Raw genomic sequence first — 20,963 nt, 5'->3', positions numbered from 1 at the left:
GAAGTCTCCTACTACTACTGTGGAGCTGTCTAGCTTTCTTTTCAATGCTGTTAGAGTTTGTTGTATGTATTTTGGAGCCCTGTCATTGGGTGCATAAATATTTATTATAGTTATGTCCTCCTGGTGTACTGATACTTTAATCATTATATAGAGTCCTTCCTTATCCTTTGTGGTGGATTTTACTTTAAAGTCTATTTTGTCAGAGATTAATATTGCTACTCCTGCTCTTTTTTGAGTGTAGTTTGCTTGATATTTTTTTCCATCCTTTGAGTTTTAGTTTGTTTGTGTCTTTAAGTCTAAGGTGTGTCTCTTATAGGCAGCGTATAGACGGATTGTGTATTTTTATCCAGTCTGCCACTCTCTGTCTCTTTATTGGTGCATTTAGTCCATTCACATTCAGCGTGATTATTGATAGGTATGAGTTTAGTGCTGTCATTTGGATGACTTTTTGTGTGTGTTGTTGAGTTTCTTTGTTCCACTTAATTTTCTGCGCTGAGTCATTTTTCTTCATGTTTTCATCTTTTTCATTATTGCTGATTTTGTATTTGCTGAGTCTTTATTTTTTTCTAGTTTTTTATGTTGACTTGTAGGATAGTTAGTTTCCTTTGTGGTTACCTTAATATTTACCCCTATTTTTCTAAGTTTATACCAGTCTTTTATTTCTTTATATCGCCTTGACTTCCTCTCCATATGAAAAATCTATGTCTACATTTTTTAAGTCCCTCTTTTTAGTTTTAATGTTGTCATCTTTTACATATTGACATCTGTTTCCCTATTTTCAGTGTTTTAGCTTTGATCTCCTTTCGTGACTTCCCTATCTGGGTTGATATCTGGCTGCTCTGTTCTGTGATCTAGTCTTCGGTTGTTATCTGATGTTACTGATTTTCTAACCAGAGGACTCCCTTTAGTTATAACTTGTAATTTTGATTTGGTTTTTGAAAATTCCCTAAACTTCTGTTTATCAGGAAATGCCCTAATTTTGCCATCATATTTGAGAGACAGTTTTGCTGGATATATAACTCTTGGATGGCAGTTTTTTTCCTTCAAGGCTTTACATATGTCATCTCATTGCCTTCTTGCCTGCATGGTTTCTGCTGAGTAGTCCGAGCTTATTCTTATTGACTCTCCTTTGTAGATGACTTTTCTTTTATCCCTAGCAGCTCTTAAAATTCTCTTTATCTTTGGTTTTGACTAGTTTGATTATAATATGTCTTGGTGACTTTCTTTTGGGATCTACCTTGTGTGGTGTTCGATGAGCATCTTGGATAGGTATCTTCTCATCTTTCACGTTATCAGGGAAGTTTTCTGCCAACAAATCTTCAACAATTCTCTCTCTATTTTCTGTTATCCCCGCCCTGTTCTGGTAGTCCAATCACTCGTAGGTTATTCCTCTTGACAGAGTCCCAGACAATTCTTAGGGTTTCTTCATTTGTTTTAATCCTTTTATCTGATTTTTCCTCAAATAAGTTGGTGTCAAGTGCTTTATCTTCAATCTAACTAATTCTGACTTCCATTGCCTCAATTCTGCTCCTATGACTTTCTACTGAGTTGTTTAATTCTGAAATTTTATTGTAGATCTTCTCGATTTCTGATTGCTGTCTCTCTATGCACTCTTGTGGCATGTTTAATTTGTCACTATGCTCGCTCTTTCTAATTTCGTCTATTGCGTGTTCTGCATTTTGCTTAATTTCCTTCCTAATTTCTTGAAGAGTTCTGTAAATTAATCTTATGTATTCTGTCTCCGGTAATTTCAAGAAATTTTCCTCCTCTGGAAAACTTCTAGATTCTTTATTTGGGAAGCTTGCTGAAGCCATGGTGAATTGCCTCTTTATGTGATTTGATATTGACTGTTGTCTCCGAGCCATCAATAAGTTATTATATTTATTTATTTTATGTTTGCTTACTGTGTCCTAGCTTCTTGTTTTATTTTGATATGCCCAGATAGGCTGCTCATATGAGCTAGTTTGATTATTGGCACCTTTGAAGCTCCAATGTCCTGTCACCAGGTCATTAGATCTGTTACTAGGTATGTGAGCTCAGGAGTCCGCCCACTTCTCCTGTATAGATTCAGTTCAGGTGCCCAGGTAGATAGCCACCAAGTGTGTGGTGTAGGCTCTCACTTACAGTCCTAGACAGGCATGGATGATTGGTGTAGGCACAGGCATCTGGCTCCATTGGGGGGACATACTAGTGTCCAGGAGGAAGGCGTGTCCCTGTTCCTTAGAGTGCATAGGTGGGTGGGTTTTGCAGCTGGACTATGAGCACCTAATGCTGTTGGCTGTATGGACTCGGGGGCACCTCTTATTCATGGGCTCCTCTCTCAGGTGGCTAGGTGGCATGGGTGGAGCCACCAGTCCTCAGGCCCCTGACGTGGGTAGGTGAAGACACTGCTTAACGGGCAGAGCAGTGTCAAATGTCAAGAACCTGCCACTTCACAGCTGAAACAGTTGAAGTTAGGGTTCTGCTGCACTGTGGTAATGAAGGCCTGCACTATTGAGATGGGCCCACACAAGTCTATGCAGGGGGATAGGCACTCAAAGTCCATGGATCCCTTATGCTTGTGCCTAGGCAAAAGAGCTGTGCCTATCCTGGGTTCCTGGCTTAGGGGAGCCGGCAGTTTATTTTCTCCCGTTTGTTAATTTGTTCACCTCCAAGGCAGGGAGAATGGCTCCAGGAGTGCGACAGATCCTACTTCCAGCATAGGGGACTCAGCAATTGCTGAAGCTGGTCCAGGACCCAGTGCAGAGTGGGGAGCAGGGAGGTAACTGGGAGAGAGGTTTTTCCCCAAGGGGGGTGTTTTTGATCCGCGTGGTAAGCCGTACGCAAGTACTTATCTTTCGTGAAGGGCTGCTTCTCACTGGTTCTGCGTGGTGATGTAGACTCTCTGGCGTGGGTCTCTTCTGGTGCAGAAAACGCACCTCCTGAGCTCAGCTGCTTGCCTGCCTCACCGCTCACCCATGAGCTGATCAGGCCTGAAGGGCTCAGGGTCTCACCCAGTCAGATCTGGCAACTCCTCGCTGCTTCCGAACCGTCTCTCCCTCCCCCGCCACTCAGTCCAGTTCCTCAACTCTGCCTTTGATGTTCAGGGCTCCCAGATTGCCATATATAATCGAATCACTTGTTTTCTTGGGTCTTTGTTGTCCACCGGTAGCATCTGACTATTCCGCCATCTTGGCCCCATCTCAGGTTGGTAGTTCTAATCCACCAGCCACCCTTTGGAAACCCTATGGGGCAGTTCTAGTCTGTCCTATAGGGCCACTATAAGTCAGAATCAACTCAACAGCAATAGGTTTGATTTGGGTTTGGGTTTAATATGTTCTACACACCATGCTATCTGCGTTATGGTTATTAACTTGCTAAATGTTCACAATAACCCTAGTGAAGTAAAGACCATTATCATCCCAATTTTTTAAATGGGGAAACTGAAACACAGAATCCAAAACCAAACCAACTGCCATCAAGTTGATTCTGACTCAGTGACCCTATAGGACAGAGTACAACTGCCCCATAGGGTATCCAAGGCTGTAAATCCTTACGGAAGAAGACTGCCACATCTTTCTCCTGTAGAGTGGCTGGTGGATTTGAGTGGCCATTTTGAATGATCTTTTGGTTAGCAACCGAGCACTTTAACCTCTACACCATCAGGGCTCCTCAAAACACAGAAAGGATAAGTAAATTGCCCAAGGACACATACCAGGAAGTGGCAGAGACACAATCTAAACTTGAGCAGTCTAATCCCAGAACCCTCGCTCTTAACCATCCCACTATACTGCCTCTAGATTTCCATTATGCTGTTGTTGTTGTTAGGTGCCATTGAGTCAGTTCCGACTCATAGTAAACCGATGTACAACAGAACAAAACATTGCCCAGTCCTGCTTCTATCACAGTCAAAAAAACAATACTTAAGTTTATGGTACATTTTAACTGAAAGACATGATCTATAGGTTACTTTAAAATAGTGTCCTAATTTTTAAGGCTAGTCATTCGAATCATAAATCATTCTGCAGATCCCAAGCTTACTTCATTTGCTAAACTTCAGAATTTGAAACTGTTTACAGTTTTGTAAAATGCTCTTGCATATTCATTTGTCACAATAATATGCTCCACTCCAAGCCTACACTCCTCAGATGAGGAAACTATCAACCACAGAGGTTAGCTTCCTCATCTTCTAGGAAGCAACTAACACGAAAGACAGGAAAATATCTGTATCTTAAATATATTTAACTCATAATGCTATGTCACCTTGTGAATTCAAATTTAGAAAATGAAAATGTATTTCCCACAGCTAGATTTTAGTTTTGAAAAAGAAAAAAAAATTAACTTGCTAATTCTTTCTATTTACAAACACAAAGAAGAGAACTTTGAAAAGAGCTATAGTTCTCCAGAAGTATCAAAAGAAGATGGAAGGAATACACAGAGTCACTATATCAAAAAGAATTGGTCGACGTTCAACCGTTTCAGGAAGTAGGATATGATCAGGAACTGATGATACAGAAGGAAGAAGTCTAAGCTGCACTGAAGGTATTGGGAAAAAAACAAGGCTCCAGGAACTGACGGAATATCAATTGAGATGTTTCAACAAACAGATGCAGTGCTGGAAGTGCTCACTCATCTATGCCAGGAAATTTGGAAGACAGCTACCTGGCCAACCGACTGGAAGAGATCCATATTTATGCCTATTCCCAGGAAAGGTGCTCCAACTGAATTAGGAAATTATTGAACAATATCATTAATATCACATGCAAGTAAAATTTTGCTGAAGATCATTCAAAAGCAGCTACAGCAGTGTATCAACAGGGAACTGCCAGAAATTCAAGCAGGATTCAGAAGAGGACGTGGAACCAGGAATATCATTGCTGATGTCAGATGGATCGTTGCTGAAAGTAGAGAATACCAGAAAGACGTTCCCTGTATTTTATTGACTATGCAAAGGCACTCGACTGTATGGATCATAACAAATTATGGGTAACGTTGCAAAGAATGGGAATTCCAGAACACTTAATTGTGCTCATGAGGAACTACATAGATCTAGAGGCAGCTGTTTGAACAGAACAGGGGGATACTGTGTGGTTTAAAACCAGGAAAGGTGTGCGTCAAGGTTGTATCCTTTCACCATACTTATTCAATCTGTATGCTAAACAAATAATCCAAGAAGCTGGACTATATGAAGAAGAACAGGGCATCAGGATTGGAGGAAGACTCATCGTGCAGACGACACAACCCTGCTTGCTGAAAGTGAAGAGGACTTGAAGCACTTACTGATGAAGATCAAAGACTACAGCTTTCAGTATGGATTACATGTCAACATAAAGAAAACAAGAATCCTCACAACTGGACCAATAAGCAACATCATAATAAATGGACAAAAGATTGAAGTTGTCAAGGATTTCATTTTACTTGGATCTACAATCACACCCATGGAAGCAGCCGTCAAGAAATCAAAAGACTCATTCCATTAGGCAAATCTGCTGCAAACAACCTCTTTAAAGTGTTGAAAAGCAAAGATGTCACCTTGAAGACTAAGGTGCACCTGACCCAAGCCATGGTGTTTTCAATCGCCTCATATGCTTGAGAAAGCTGGACAATGAATAAGGAAGACCGAAGAACTGACACCTTTGAATTGTGGTATTGGCAAACAATATAGAATATACCACGGACTGCCAAAAGAATGAACAAATCTGTCTTAGAAGAAGTACAACCAGAATACTCCTTAGAAGCAAGGACGGCGAAACTACGTCTCACATACTTTGGACATGTTATCAGGAGGGATCACTCTCTGGAGAAGGACATCATGCTTGGTAAAGGAGAGGGTCAGGGAAATAGATGAAGACTCTCAATGAGATGGCTTGACACAATGGCTGCAACAATGGGCTCAAGCTAACAATTGTGGGGATGGTGCAGGACCAGGCAGTGTTTCATTCTGTTGTACACAGGGTCACTATGAGTTGGAAACAACTCAATGACACCTAACAACAATAGCAACAACATGGTTCTCCAAATTACTTTCCAAAGTTGCCACTGAAGACTGCCTATCTAGCATCCATTCCCTCCATCTTCTTTCCTAACAGAATCCCTCCCCTGTACAACTGTTGGCCTCAGGGGAAGCCACCGCTATTCCAGATTCAGGGATGGATATAATTAATCCAACGGTAATAAACAGTGGTTAGTTCAGGAACCCACACAGGACCCAATTCTGGCCAAAGAGGTGTGAAAGAAGTCTGCTAGAGACTTTGGAGGAAAGTCTTCTCTCTCCAAAAACAGAGGCACAGAAGAGGACAATTTTTTTTTCTTTTTTTCCTTCTCTTCCTCTTTCCCTTCTTCCTTCTCCTCCTCTTCGTCCTCCTCCTTATTCTTCTGAAGTTGCTGTGTATGCATATGACGCACTGAACCACTGCAACCATTTTGCTACTAGCCTGAGGATGAAGCCAATCCCAAGGATAGCATAACTGAGCAATGAGAAGAATATAGGTTCTTACTGGCATTGCTGAAATCAACCAACTCTGATGCCTATTATATGAAAAGATAAAATTCCTTATTTCTTAAGCCATTTTGAATTAAGTTCTGCTGCTTGCAGCTGAAAGCACACTAACAAAATACTTTTTATGAAACATATCCCAGAATTAAGAAAAAAAGTCTGTGGTTAATTCTATAAATACTTATTAGAATTTCAACATGACTTACAGCATATCGAGTGGCGTTACTGTAAAGTTGAAAGTTAAAAAAGCGTAATACATACGTAGCAACAAACCGTATGGCAATATTTTTCTAGCATAAACGATTCCTTTCAGTAGGCCGTTTTCAAAGCAATTCATATACAGATTTTTAATTTTTATTCAAGGTTGAATCTAGCTTTTCTTAAAGATTAAAAATAAAAATTGTAACAATAAAGTTACATAGTCACGTTCTTATTCACAAACACAAATGCTCTGAATTTGTTGTCCTGTATCCTTAGACAAGGGCAGGCAATAAATCTGGCCCACAAACAGAACACCAGACAGGAAACTCAAGGCTAGATAATGGTGGAGAGTATGACATCATGGTATTGACTTTAGTTTTAGTTCATCGACAACTAGTCACAGGACAGTTTTCATATTGACATGGAACAGGTAAAATGGTCTGGTCTGGCAGGCTGCACCTAGTCTACTACCTCTTTTATTAAAAAAAAAAAAATTTACAAATATACACAAGGAACAATAAGTGTGCCACGTATGAGCAAGCAATTTGGAAACTGATCTTTAATAAGGCTTGATGGCTGACCTTACCTTGTTTTCCCAAGTCATGTCCTACACATACTAAAGTCAACTGTTATAAGAGCACATTGGGTAACAATTTTCCATTTGGTCCTGTGCTGTGTAAAACTAGCCTAACAAACTTTCAAAAACTTACTACTTGCTTCTAATTCTTGAGTTTCAAAACTGACTTTTATTCCAAACTATAAAAATTTTGCTAATAGCAACATCCATGATTTAAGTATTGCGTATTTTCATTAATTATTTCCTCTGTTAGAATAAATTCTCTTCATAAATTTAAAGTTGCATGTTGATAACAAGTAACATCAACACTTTAAAATTAAGTCACTAAATGAAGCTGGTTGGGTCTAAGATTTAAGTAAAAATTTGGGCATGTGGGTGTTTAGAGAAAAAAAGAGATAGGAAAGAAACACAAGCTTATCTTATTGAGATAAATTATATTCATGAAACAATGAAATACCATAGTAATATAATGTTACATGTGATTTAGTGTCAAAATAATAAAATATATTCTATTATTTTATTAATTCTACAATTCTATTAAATAAAATGGAGTTCAGTGTTAGAATTTTTGAGAAAATTTTAAGAAGGAAGGGGGACTTGTATAGGATCTGATTTGAAGATGGGGGTGGGATGGGCATATTCTAATATAAAAAGTAGTAGCATAAGCTTAGAGATGGAAATGAGCAAGGTATGTTAGGAGTGTAGCAAGGAACTGGGCTAGAAGAGAAATATGAATAGAGGATTAGTAATAAAGTTAGATGGAGGCCTGACGGCACAATAAGGTTGGCGGTTCAAACCCACCAGTGGCTTTGCTGGAGAAAGGACCTGGTGATCTGCTCCTGTGAAGATTACAGCCTAAGAAACCCTATGGGATGGCCCTACTCTGTCCTATAGGGTCACTATGAGTCAGAATCGACTCAACAGCAAACAACAACAAAGTTAAAAATGTTAAGTTGGTGCCAAAGGCCATGTATGCCAAATTTAAGAATAGAGCCTCAGCTTAAAAGAAACGTAGAGTCGCTGATTATTTCTGAGGAGGACAATGAAAATAGCATTTCAGTAGGCAAAGTCTGGTTGAAGAATTCAGGATAAACTTGTGGAACAGAGGAGAAAACGAAATTAGAAAAAGAGCAACCAGTTAGGAGATACCGGTTAAGAGCCTGGGCTTTAGTCAGGCAGACAGGCCTGCTTTGCTGCTTCCTACCGAAGTCTCATTTTCCTGTTTGTAACGTGGAATAATAATAGTGCTTGTTTTATAAGGTTGCTGTATAGACAAAAGAAATAGTACATATAAATGTATTTAACATAATGTTTGGTTTCTAATAATTATTTAACAAATGTCAGCAACTATTACCTTTTACCTTTATTACAAATCATTTCAAATGTGAATAGCTGGGCAAGGGCAAAAGAAACTAAAAAGAAAGGATGATTTGAAGTGACATTTCCATAGACTTGTGAGATTTATAACTAGAAAAGACCCTAGAGAACTTCCAGAAATAAAATCGATAAAATTTGGTCCCTGTTTAAACGTCAGGAATGAAGAAAAGAATGGGCAAGATAACTCAAAAAATAGTTTTAAATGCAAGAGTCTTCTTTTAAGCAGGGGTCATACTCTTAAACATGGCATACATATAAGGGATATATTCAGGATAATTATACATTATCAGTAATAAGTTTTAAAATATAAACTCCCATCTATTGGGGACATACTATGTGCCAGACACCGTGCTAGATACTTGATATAGTACATCTAATCCTCCCAACAACTCAGCAAGGTAGGAATTAGTTTGACTTTACAAAAGAGAAAATGGATGCTCAGAGAGGTTACCAAAAAAAAGAACCCCGTGGCTGTTGAGTCAATTCCAACTCATAGAGACCCCGTAGGACAAAGCACAACTGCCCCATAGGGTTTCCAAGGAGCGGCTGGTGGATTCGAACTTCCGACCTTTTGGTTAGCAGCCAAGCTCTTAACCACTTTGCCACCAGGGCTCCTAGCCATATAAACTTGGGCAGCATAAATGGCAAAGCTGGTTTTAGAACCCATATCATCTTTTTCCAAAGTCTGTGTTGTTTCTACTACACTCAGGCTGCCTCCCCTTTTAATAGCAATCAAAAATTCTATCATATCACATAGACACATTCATAAATATTTTTACATATCTCGTTAAATATGGTAACCATAAACACGTCCTGTCTTTTCTATATTCTATGAAAAATATAAACATTCGATATGACAACAATGAGAATTAAATTTAAACAGTATATCAAATGAGAGAATCACCATACTTCTACTGAAACATAGTTAGATAAACTATAAACTAAATTAAATGAAAGCAATGACTAATCTTTTTCCATGAGAAGATGGAAAAAAATTTTGGCATGACTTTTACATCATTTGATTATATTAACACTTGTCCCATACTACAGTATTATTGAAAAGTGGCACTTCCTTCATAAAAGAAATACTTTACGAAATAGATCAGAAGCAGTTATATAATAAGATGAACCCATCAAACGCTCAGGATTAAAAGACTATTGCTACAGCCAAGGAATGAGGTGGCCAAGGACCTCAAGTAGAAAAAGCACCTAAAGGCTAGAAATAAACAGTGTTCCTTAATTATTTATTAATTCAACACATATTTATTAAAGTCTACGCTTGCAAGACTCTGAGCAACTAAGGAGCTCATAAGGATGTCCAACCTGCTAAGAGTAAGGACCACACAGTGGCAGGTGACCTATTTCTTCAGTGCGGGTCTCGGCAGATATTTTCCCCAGCCACAGAAACTGTATGGCAGTTCTCCACCAGAATGTTACTTAATCCAAATTTTTACCAGGATGAAAATATAAATTAGGCCAGGGTAAGCAAATAAGTTTCCTGAAACAGCCTTTCATCAGGCTTTAAAGAAGTCAGAAGATATTTTAGCAGGTTGTCTACCAAAGTACGTAGTCAGTTAACTTCTAGACTAAAGATTTTCGAAGTATGGTCCCAGGAACCCAACCCTTTCAGTGGATTCAAGAAGTCAAAACTATTTTCATAATATAACTAACACATTATTTGTCTTTTTCACTCTTATTCTCTCACAACTGTACAGTGGGGTTTTCCACAGTCATGACGTGATATCTCAACAGGCTGAATACAGAAGCAGATATGAAAATTTAGCTGTCCTCTATTAAACCACACATTAAAGAAATTAGTAAAAATGTAAAACAATGGCACTCTTCTCATTAATTTTTTTTATTTTTTGGAATATAGTTATTATTTCATAAAAATTAACATGTAATAGCCTTATTAGTTTCAAATCAATTAAACATTTTTCAATTATCAGTTTTATTTTAATGTGGTAAATATTAATAGATATAACCTACTCAATCAAAAGCTTGGGGTCCTCAATAATTTTTAAGAGTATAACGAGGTACTGAGAGAAAAAAAAAGAGAACCACTTTTCTAGCCTATCCTATACTGATGTTTTTAGTGTAAATTAAAACTTTTAATTTTCTAATTATCCACTTCAAAGATGTCACAGCCATGAAGTTAACTTCAGACGTTTGTCTTGATAAAAACAAAAAAATCTATAAACCATTTTCAAAAGTATGTCCCATTAATTTAAAAATGACATAATTTTTAAATCTTCCCAAAGTAAAAAGATAGTGTCATAACTAAGGTACTGAGCTAAAAGATGACAATCTACAAGCTTTGTACACGAGTTTACAATCAGTCGTGTATAAGTAATCCTCCAACAGCTCCTATAATAAAGGCAGGGTTCCTTGAGAGGCCTATGCAGCAACTGCTCTGCCATGGAATAATCCCAATTTCCAAATTCACAACAGGATTAATAAACATGCTTATAAGCAATTCTCTGTACCACAATCTTAACATTTCCAAAATAAAGTTTTATATTAACATCTAAACAGTTCAGTTTTTTACTACTGTCACAAAAGACATTAAACTTACATTTGGATTCAAACTACACATTGGCAGTAAGTGATGGTAGACATAGTAATCCATGTAGTTATTAGGACGAATGGTAATGGCAGTTATTGAAAAGATAGGCTAGAAGGAAATACCTTTGGAAAATAGTTATTGAAGCTATTAGAAGAAATAATATTAGTAATTTTGTATTTATAGTTTGGTTTAAAATTAAGATGAAAACCATATAAAAATGCTGACACCATTACAGCTAATAGCCCTAAGTCAACAAACGTCTAATTCAAAAGTCTTTTAACCCTAAGCTATTGCAATAGCCAAGGAATGAGGCGACCAAGGATCTTAAGTAGAAAAAGCACCTAAAGGCTAGGCATAAACAGCACTCCTTAGTTATTAATTAATTCAACACATATTTATTAAATTGTCTACTACTTGCAAGACCCTGCGCAACTAAGGAGCTCGTAACCTGATGGAAAGATGGCTCCAGAGGGTGAAGATGGTTCCATAAATAAACACATTAGCTACTCTATATGGAAGAAGTTTCATTGAGAAGTGCTAGAATAGGAATGGAAAAAGAGGGATGACATCTTCCAACAAAAGGGATCAGGGAACACATCTTGGCAAAGAAGGCATTTGAACTGGGTCCTTAACATATGTAAGATTTCAACAAGTGACCACTGGAAATGAAAAACTAAAACAACCAAAGCCATTGCTGTCAAGTCGATTCAGACTCATAGAGATCCTATAGGACAGAGTAAACTGCCCCACAGGGTTTCCAACAAGCACCTAGTGGATTCGAACTGCTGACCTATTGGTTAGCAGCTGTAGCTCTTAACCACTACCCTACCAGGGTTGGAAGTGAAAGGCATCCCAAAAAAGGGAAAAAGCATACATTCAAGGAATAGCAAGTACAAAGTAGCTTCCACAGAATTTGTGATGAACTCCAGGAGAAGAATATACAGTTCCATATATACAACCAGTTCCATTCCGACGACTCCGTCCTCAGTTCTGACAAAAGTCAAATAACTTTTTTTCATTATTATTGCTTTTTAGTATCTTTATAAATTTGATCTTTGAACATATGCACATGAACATGTGAGAAGGATAACATCAGCAAATTATGCACTGCAACATTGTACGTAGTACATATTACTAACAAAAAGACATACAAAAAAAAACAGATGCTTGTTAAGTGCGGTTCACGGTAACTTGAATACTTCCTAAGTCGAGTACTACCTGTACTGGACAATTAGGTTGGAAGTAAAACATTCAGGCACTGATAAGACAGGGAAGCATTCTGGGACTTTTTTTTCTTCAGTTGGCAAAGGAAAGTCATTGGAAGGTTTTTAAAGCAAAGTAGTATCATCATCAGAGGATACTTTAATATTACTCTTGATTGGAGAGTGTAGATATGGGGGAGAACAGTTAGTGTGCTCTCACACCAGTCAGGAAAAAACAACAGCGTGATAGGGAGCTAGGGGAATGGAAAAAGACAGATGCAAGAGATGCTGTAAACACATCACTAATGATTTACTTATAGTATTTAAATATTTCAAAAGCTTAACTTATCATACAAAACAATGTTGGCATTCACATTCCCTCCATTAAAAATTCACTTCGTGGGCAATGCTTCAGCACATATAAGTATGCTTCATTTTTAGAAAGCTGTTAGGAATAACTAACTGTATTCTACATTAAGGCTACAAAATGAATAATAAAGAGCAGCATATGCATATTTTCAATATTCTAAGTAAAATCTTAGTGTGCAAAATTTCATTCAAGGATGAGTGTTTTAAACTCAAAAGTTTATTTCTATGCAATACACAGTTTCGATCAGAATATTCTACACAATCTTTTAAGATCCACATCACTATGTAATTATAATAGTCAACTTTTTTTAAAATCATTTTTGAACTCAACTTGTCTAGGCCAATATTTTTCTACTAGGCCAATATTTTTCAACCCCCTTAATTTTCTCCCTTCCTCCCACTCACCTCCCCGCCCAACAAATACCCTTTGTATGTCTGTAAGGCAAGATACAATATGATACAGTATGATTCTAAGGCAGTTTGAATATATATAATTCTTATAACGGAAATCTAGAATCAGTGATGTACCAAATTTCCTTTCACATGAATAACAAATGCACCTAACAGAAGTGATGCTTTACCATTAGGGGGAAACAAAGGGGGAAACACACACAATAGATGGGTGGCAAATCCTACAAACTTTGGGAAACACTGAAAAGCTGCATCTGAATTGCAATCACGATTAAAAAGCAAATAAAGAGGGCTCCAAAATGAAGGGAAGAACAAAAATGCTAAGTGATCATTAAGAGTGAAAAAGGTTGATTCAATATTAGTATTAGTTTTTAATATAGCATCATTTAACACTCTAATTTAAAAAAAAAAAAAGACAAGGAGGATAATTCACTGTTTACAGGACACAAGAAACAATTTCTACACAATCCTATAAGACAGTTATACTTCATTACAATCGCATGGGCCCAAATCCTTTTAAACCTTTCCAAAAATACACAGTCTTGTAATAAATGAGGTTCCCCAATGACACACAATTTATTCTGTAGGCTTAAAAAACATAATGAATTCATCCTCAACAAAAATAAGGAGTCACAAAGGCTCTCTACTTATTCAAAATCATTACATAAAGTGTTGTCTATAATTGCAAGCAGCGTCTGAAAATCTGACAGCTAATAATCATAAAATGGAGTAGACTTTAGAGAAAAAAAATTACCCAACTTTTCCATTATCCCTTTCTTCCCATTTCCTTCCAGATACACAAAATGTCTGTAAGGGCCTCAGACAAAGCTCTAAAATAAAAATACAGCATATGTACACTTTACATTATGTGTATACGAACCATCACATATATGTACATAACACATATATTCACACAAAAAAGGTTCCTCCTCTTTTCCTCTAAGAAGTATATTAACCTCGTCCCATAAATTAAGATAAACTACATCACCATTAACTGAGTAATAAGACATTGCCCATAGATCTCTCTGATCAACTATATTCTGAGGAGAAAAACCTCAGACTAAGGCCATGACTGAATAAGAACGCCCAATCCCTGAAAATCACCACTAACCAGCATTTGCTTTCTGTAAGAGAAAAAGGGAGTCTTAAAATGAATCATCAAATGGGCAACCCACTTCCAGAAGTTAACAAAGGTAAAGCACAACGAACCAAATTAGACAAATGTATGAAATGACAAGCTTTTAAGAATTCCCCCCAGGCAAATACTGGCTTCCCAGCGCCCAAGAAGTGAAAGTGGGATATAAAGCACCCCTTGCAGGTAGATGAGTCTTTAAAAAAAAAAAAAAGTGGGGGGAACGACGAAAACCTGAACCGCACGCAAAGGCAAATAAGTAAAACAAACGAGTCTCTCCTTCCACCCCCATTCTAGCCCCCACTCCCACCCTCACCCTCGCAGGACAATAGGAGCAAGGTCCTAACTGGAAACTTTAAACGTCTAAACCAAAAGCAGTTTCACTGCAGCTCTAACTGCAAATCTGCCCGTCAGCCCGAATCTCAGCGCACCCAGAATACTTCTGCCTGGAAAACATTACCAATGTCTCGTTAAACACGAATCAGACCCATCACAAGATTTTTTTTTTTTTCTCTCCCAAGTACCTGGAGGATCCATTTCAATATAAAATATCAGTTCTGTCGAATAGGGCATCATCACCTCCCTCCAGTCTGCGTCATCGCGGTCCATACTCCACACCGTATTGTACATCGCGCTGTCAGGGGCAGGTCGTCAAGAAATACAGAGAGAGCATATATATTTTTTTATCTGATATTTTAAAAATTTCAAAATATATATCTGTAAAAGTCCCACTCGGAAATGTACTTCAGGGTTTCCAACTACCGGTAACAAGTCCAGGCAACTACCAGGATGAGGATGGAGTCCTCCCCCTCTCCTCCTACAGCAGCCAGCAAAATGCCCCCTCGAACTTTCAAGCTATGGGCTTCTCTTCTCAAAGGGGTACAGAGGCTTTCGGGGACGGAGGACAGAGTGTGAAAAGTGGCTTCCCAAAAATCCCTTCTACACAGTCGCTCTCCAACAAGAAAAGCTCCCACCGCCTCCAAATATTTCCACGGAAGCCACTTTTGTGTCCTTCGGGGGAGGGAGAATGAAGAAGAAAAAAAAAAGAACGCGTTGGAAGAAAAGTGGGGAAGTGACAAAGGAAGGTATAAAAAGGGGACCGGGGATTGCGTTCAAGTTTCGGGATCCCACTAGTCTGCGGAGAGGTATCTCTTCAGGGGCCGAGACTCGGGCTCCGCTCTCGCCGGGCCCAGAACCCTAGCTGCCGCAGCCTTGGAATACGAGAGTCGGAGGGTCCAGTCAGCTCCGCTAGGCTGGACGCTCCCGCCGGGCGGTCAGCAAACCCGCCAGTGCCGGCTTTCCCTCACGCTCAGCCGGGGCTGCAGCCACTAGAGTTTCATTTTAACAGCGCGGAGGGGACACTCACCCCCGCCCCTACCCCCTCCTGCTGAGACACAACCCACCCGCGTCGGACAGGGGGGACAACCAGCATCACCACTGCCCCTCCTCTCTATCCAACCTTTATGTACTGGAAATCCTGTCAGGCATTCGAGAAACTGTTCATGCAGCTGTCCTTCATCTCGGCTTTTAACTCTCCCCACCCCTCTCTAGGCCTCGGCTCCGTAAGCAGTCATCACCTCTCCCCCCACAGTGTCGATCATAATGGTACGGTCCGGGCGCTGGCCGCAAGCCAGGAGTCTGTGCCCCGAGCTAGCGAGCCAGGCTGGGAGGGAGAGGGGAGCAGGGGATGAAGGGGGGGGGGGGGAAGGATAAGGTAGGTGGTGATTGGCTGATCCCGGTTGCCGGAGCCGGGAGCCTGCGTCTTTTGTCTGCCTTGCTCCAGCGAAGGAGCGGGAGACCGCTGCGCGCCCCAAGTGGGCCAATCAGGAGACCGCCGGCGCCGGCCGGTGAAGCGGCGATTGGTCAGAGCCCAGTTACTAAGCGGGACAAAGGCAGAAGGGGGAAAGAAAAAAAAGGAGAGGGGGGAGAAAGCGCAAACGGCGGTTACTGACAGGCTGGGCTAACGCTCGGGGGCTCCAGCTGCCCGGAGACGGGCGGGGCTCCCGCTGAGGCTCGGGCCGCCCGGGTCAGTGAAGAGCTGGAAGAGAACGAGCTGGCGCGAGGCGCCTCTGCCCGGAGACTGGCCGCGGGGGAGGGGAGCGGACTTAGAGGGACTGCGCTGTCACTTGAAGGGGCGCGCGCTCTTCTGGCCCTTGGGAGGTCCCCGAGGAGAGTTCCTCCCCACAGACCTCTTCACCATGCTGGGACAGCCCCCTCCTCCCGTGATAAGTTGTCAGAGCAAAGGCCCTCAAAACCACTTGCAGCACAGTTACGGCACAGTGAGAGGATGTCCCCATCGTTCCCCGTAACCCCCTAGGCTGCTTCTTGAGCCCAGTCCCTGCTTCTCCCCTTAAACTGAGTTAGGCATTTCGCCGTTGCTCCGCGCCTCCCACCCAAGGACTTTTTAACTCACTTACACCTAAAGAAATAGCGGGGCGTCGCAGCAGGCCCCTGCAGCTCCAGGGCTCAAACCAGAAAAATGTCTTGGAATCACAGTGCCTGTGCGGTTTCTGAGATAATCACAAGTGCTAGAATCCCCCTCTGACAAGACCCCTTTCCCGCTCACCCAGTCGCTCCCCTCAAGCTTAAAGCTGCTAGATATGCTTCAGTGTGAAAATGCTGAATATTTCCATGCATTTCAGAAACGGCCCATTATCTTGCTGGGGAACACTGAAAAGTCAAAAGTAGATTTGTGTCTCGTGAAGATTGTGCCTGGAATTACCATCCTGCTTGCACACCCTACAATACAGTCTGGGGAAGCCAAAAACTGCTCCACTTCCTCTTTACACAGGAGTAACAAAGCCCATTGTGTTTGAGTTGACAACCTGATTTAAGCCCTAGCAAAACCTTCTACTCTGAACGGCTTTGCTATATTGGTTCGTGCCTGTGGAAGAGTTGCCACGTTTCACCCTCTACCTCCAAAGACGGTTCTGCATTCCTTAAAGGTGCTCTGACTGAGTTGAGCATTCCTGGGAGCAGCTGAAATGTGTATGAATTGGAGACAGAGTAAGGGGTTAAAAAAAAAAAAAAAAAGCTAGCAAGTATGGATGGACAGGGCTGCTCTAAGGAAACATACCAGGATTCTAATATGCTTTCTTACATTTCTGAAATCCAAATGTGATTCAGAAGCCAGATGAACTTTGGGGCCTGTAAAAAAAAAAACCCCATTGCCATCTATTCCAACTCATAGCGATCCTATAGGACAGAGCAGAACTGACTCAGAGTTTCCAAGGAGCTGCTGGTGGATTCAAATTGCCCACCTTTTGGTTAGCAGCAGAACGCTGAACCGCTGCACCATGGGGGCTCCAACTTTGGGTCAGGGCGGGTTAATCTGAATCTCCAGAACCATTCTTCTAGGTAGAAAATGCTGAAAGATCAACTCTAATTTGTGACTGGATTCCGAGCAGTCTCTTTACTTCACCATATCTGGCAGCCAGAGTACTCACATTTGATAACTCCAAAGACAGAACAATCAGTCAAGGGTAAGTTGGTTTATTTTTGTTCGTGAGTGTCCCTGTGTATTACCAAACAAAATGAGGGTGAAGAGAGAAAGTGTGGAAAAGATCATGGCTTTCAGATTTCCACAGCAGCTTTTGTCTAGACCACTTTTCACCATTTAGTAGTGAGGGTTCAATTTTTAATACACTGAGCAATCATCCAGGCCTTTCTCACATCTAAGACTTAGGGAATATAGTAAAGAAGAAGCACAGTATATAAACTAGTGCTCAAGATTGTCACATGAAGTAAAGCTGTGATTCAACCATGCCATCTAAGATTGTATGACCCAACTGTCCAACTTAAATAGACCTTTGAACTGGAGACCTCCAAAGAATAACAGAGTGATGCAAGAGACAATGATGAATCAAGGGGAAACATACTTCCTCCAGATGGGCTTGAACCAGTACCCTGCCACGGTTGGAAGTGCCTGTCAGATGATGCTGGCCTGACTTTCTTTCAGTTAAGAAACAGAAATGAGATTCTGACCGCTTGTCACTAAACCACCTCAGGCTCTTTGGCAAAGGTAGGGAATGTGAACTCTGGTGTCCTGGACCACTTCCATCTTGGAGAATTATATTTGGCCTGGGTGTGGATTAAATTCAGCTCTAAGAGCTCAAACTCCTGGGTTACAACCTGCCACTTTGGGAGTTGCTTTTTTTTCTTTACCTCTCCCTTTTCTTTTTTTAAAGTAGTCTTAGGTAAATCACAAAATCTGTCTGCCTTCATTTATATATCTGTGAAGTAGAGACTACCTTTGAATTTATGCAAGCTGCTTAGTTTATTGTGAAGCCCTCTGAGAATAAACAAAAAAAATACCACTTAAGTACTTTGAATTAATAGTACCTTTCTGTAACTCCAAATGGATACGATGTCCTTCACTTTTCACCATAGTTTGGTTTGCTATGAAACTGTAGAAATTTGCTCCATTTCCCCCTCTATTTCAAAGATGGATGAAATACTTCTTCTGTGCACTGAATATAGGGTATGATCTCAGAGCTCTCTGTGCAGCAGAATCAGCCTGGAACTCAGCCAAAAATTCTTCATGATTAAAGGTGCCATCTGAGCACACGATATTTTTTTTAAAAGCCTTGCAAAATGGAAACATACTTTTATTTATTTATTTTTAAGGTCACTAGCTTTAACACCAGGACTGACTTTAGCCTTTGGGGAGCAATTTCACTGGCCTAAATCCCCGTCTTTTTTTTTCCTTTCCCATTGTCTTCCCTTGACCACTTGTCTTGTGATAAGTCCAAATCCATACATCTAAATAAACTCACTTAATAAATGGGACTCCCAGAAAAGCTCTACAATTTTTCAGTTGCAGCTTTCAAGACCTCCCCAGCTACATGCCTTATAAGTCAGGGAAATATCGAGTTTTGATGAAAAAGTTTGCCTTTATAAAGTAAAAGGAGCAATGCTAGAAGATCTTCTGGAAAGACATCTCACCTGGGAATTGTTAGTCATCTCTTCAGATAACAGTGTCCAAAAATCATGATTTTATTTCTTTTTATTTTTTTCCAGAATGTCATTCCTTTTATCTGGCGTTTGCAATTTTTACACTCTCCTCCTCTACATCTTTCTTAGCACTTGAAACCTCATGAGAGGGTTAATCATATCAGCCCAAGGCACTGAGAAATTATGACATTAAATGTGTGGACTTCATAGCAGTGGCATTCCTTCGGATGCTGCTAAATTCAGGGTAAAGGGAACACTGTTTGAGGGTTTCCTCAGATCCATCAGCATGTGATATAGATCTGCTCTGCCTCAGTCTCCCTACTTTCGGTCCTCCTTCAGCTTTTAGGGGTCACAAAAGAAGCAGATCTCTCTCTCTAACCTGTCATGCTCTCCTCTGTTGGTCTCTGCCCTCCCAGCAACATAGGGGCCACCTAGATGGTATATATGCTACTGCAGCAAATTTCCCCGCCAACAAGGCCACAGTTTTCAGCTCGGCTGTAGCCAGGAGAGAGAGAGCAAATGAGATCCAAATGAAGGAACAATAGTCCAGGCTGTTTCTCCAGGGCAGGGCACAAACAGGGCAGGCAGCTGGTAAGCTCTGTTACCTCATTTAATCTCCATAACCCTGAGAAGGAGAGTTGTGTTTTTACTCTCATTTTACAGATGAAGAAATTGAGACCCAGAGCAGTGAGGAGACTTGTTCAAAGTCACGCAGATGCTTATTAGCAGAGCCAGGATTAGAGACCCATGTCCCAACAGCCAGTCCACACAGCCTCTCTCTTCCCTTCATTCATTCAGCAAATGTTTTTTGATGCTTCCAAGTACTGGAGGTACAAAAATGAATAAGATAGAGTCCCTAACATTGAGTCTAGAGTCCATAGACGAGGAGACCGAGGAAGAAAGAAATACACAGCATGTGATAAGTGCTATGGTAGAGAAATTGACAACATGCTTTGGTATCCCCAAAGCCAGTGATGATCTCTGTCCACGTGCGGATGATGGAAGGCTTCCTAGAGGAGTTGACATTTGGGCTACCTTGAGAGTTCACCTCAGACATGTATGCACTGCTTTAAACCATGTGGTCTCTTAGCTTCTCAGTTTCCCCAATTCGTATGATTAGCTCCAAGCCTGAAAAACTTTCATTGAAAGATGACCCAAAGATCAATCACCAGTCACTCATTTTCTTTAATCAGACTATGACAGCTTCTTCATAATCTCCCTGCCTTGCCTCCTCCAGTCCATACACCACACAGAGTAACCACTCTAAATAAAAAATTTGATCATGTTTTTCCCTTGCTTAAACCCTGCAGTGATTCCTTTTGTCCTCGGGATAAGTCTTAAATCTCTTAGCCTGACATTCAAGGCCTTAAGATCTAGCCCCCACCAACCTCTCCAACCTCTTCTCTCATAGTTCTTCCTGTTACCCCTAAGAACCAGCTATACTAAAGTCCTTGTATTTCTCAGAATAGTAAAAAAATTTCTCTTTCACACAACACAATAAAGTGGTAAACTCCTACTTGTCAACATCTGATCCTGTAGACTGTATTCACAAAGCTCCCTCCTTGAATCATCAGTAGCCAGCATAGGGCCTGACACACATTGTGTAGCCAGTGAATGTTCTTCAAATGAATGAGCAAAAGTCAGTAGTAAACCCTCCAGGAAGGTTCCTGGGGCAGTCTAAATTCAGGTTACCCCAGTAA

General features: G+C 40.5%; 1 protein-coding gene across 1 annotated transcript in view; it reads right to left on the bottom strand.

Moving 5' to 3' along the window:
* PIK3R3 (phosphoinositide-3-kinase regulatory subunit 3) overlaps nucleotides 1-15,520 on the bottom strand; it is a 148,199-nt gene extending 132,679 nt beyond the window's left edge. The window contains exon 1 of the mRNA XM_004371793.3: nucleotides 14,835-15,520. Within this exon, the coding sequence (XP_004371850.1) occupies nucleotides 14,835-14,940 (106 nt within the window). The 5' untranslated portion in view covers nucleotides 14,941-15,520. The remainder of the gene's footprint in view (nucleotides 1-14,834) is intronic.
* Between the last annotated feature and the right edge of the window lie 5,443 nt (nucleotides 15,521-20,963).

Source organism: Trichechus manatus, unplaced genomic scaffold (assembly GCF_000243295.1).
Source record: "Trichechus manatus latirostris isolate Lorelei unplaced genomic scaffold, TriManLat1.0 scaffold00015, whole genome shotgun sequence".
Lineage (NCBI taxonomy): Eukaryota > Metazoa > Chordata > Mammalia > Sirenia > Trichechidae > Trichechus > Trichechus manatus.
Note: the sequence above shows the minus strand (reverse complement) of the source record. Positions and strands in the feature narration are given on the sequence as shown.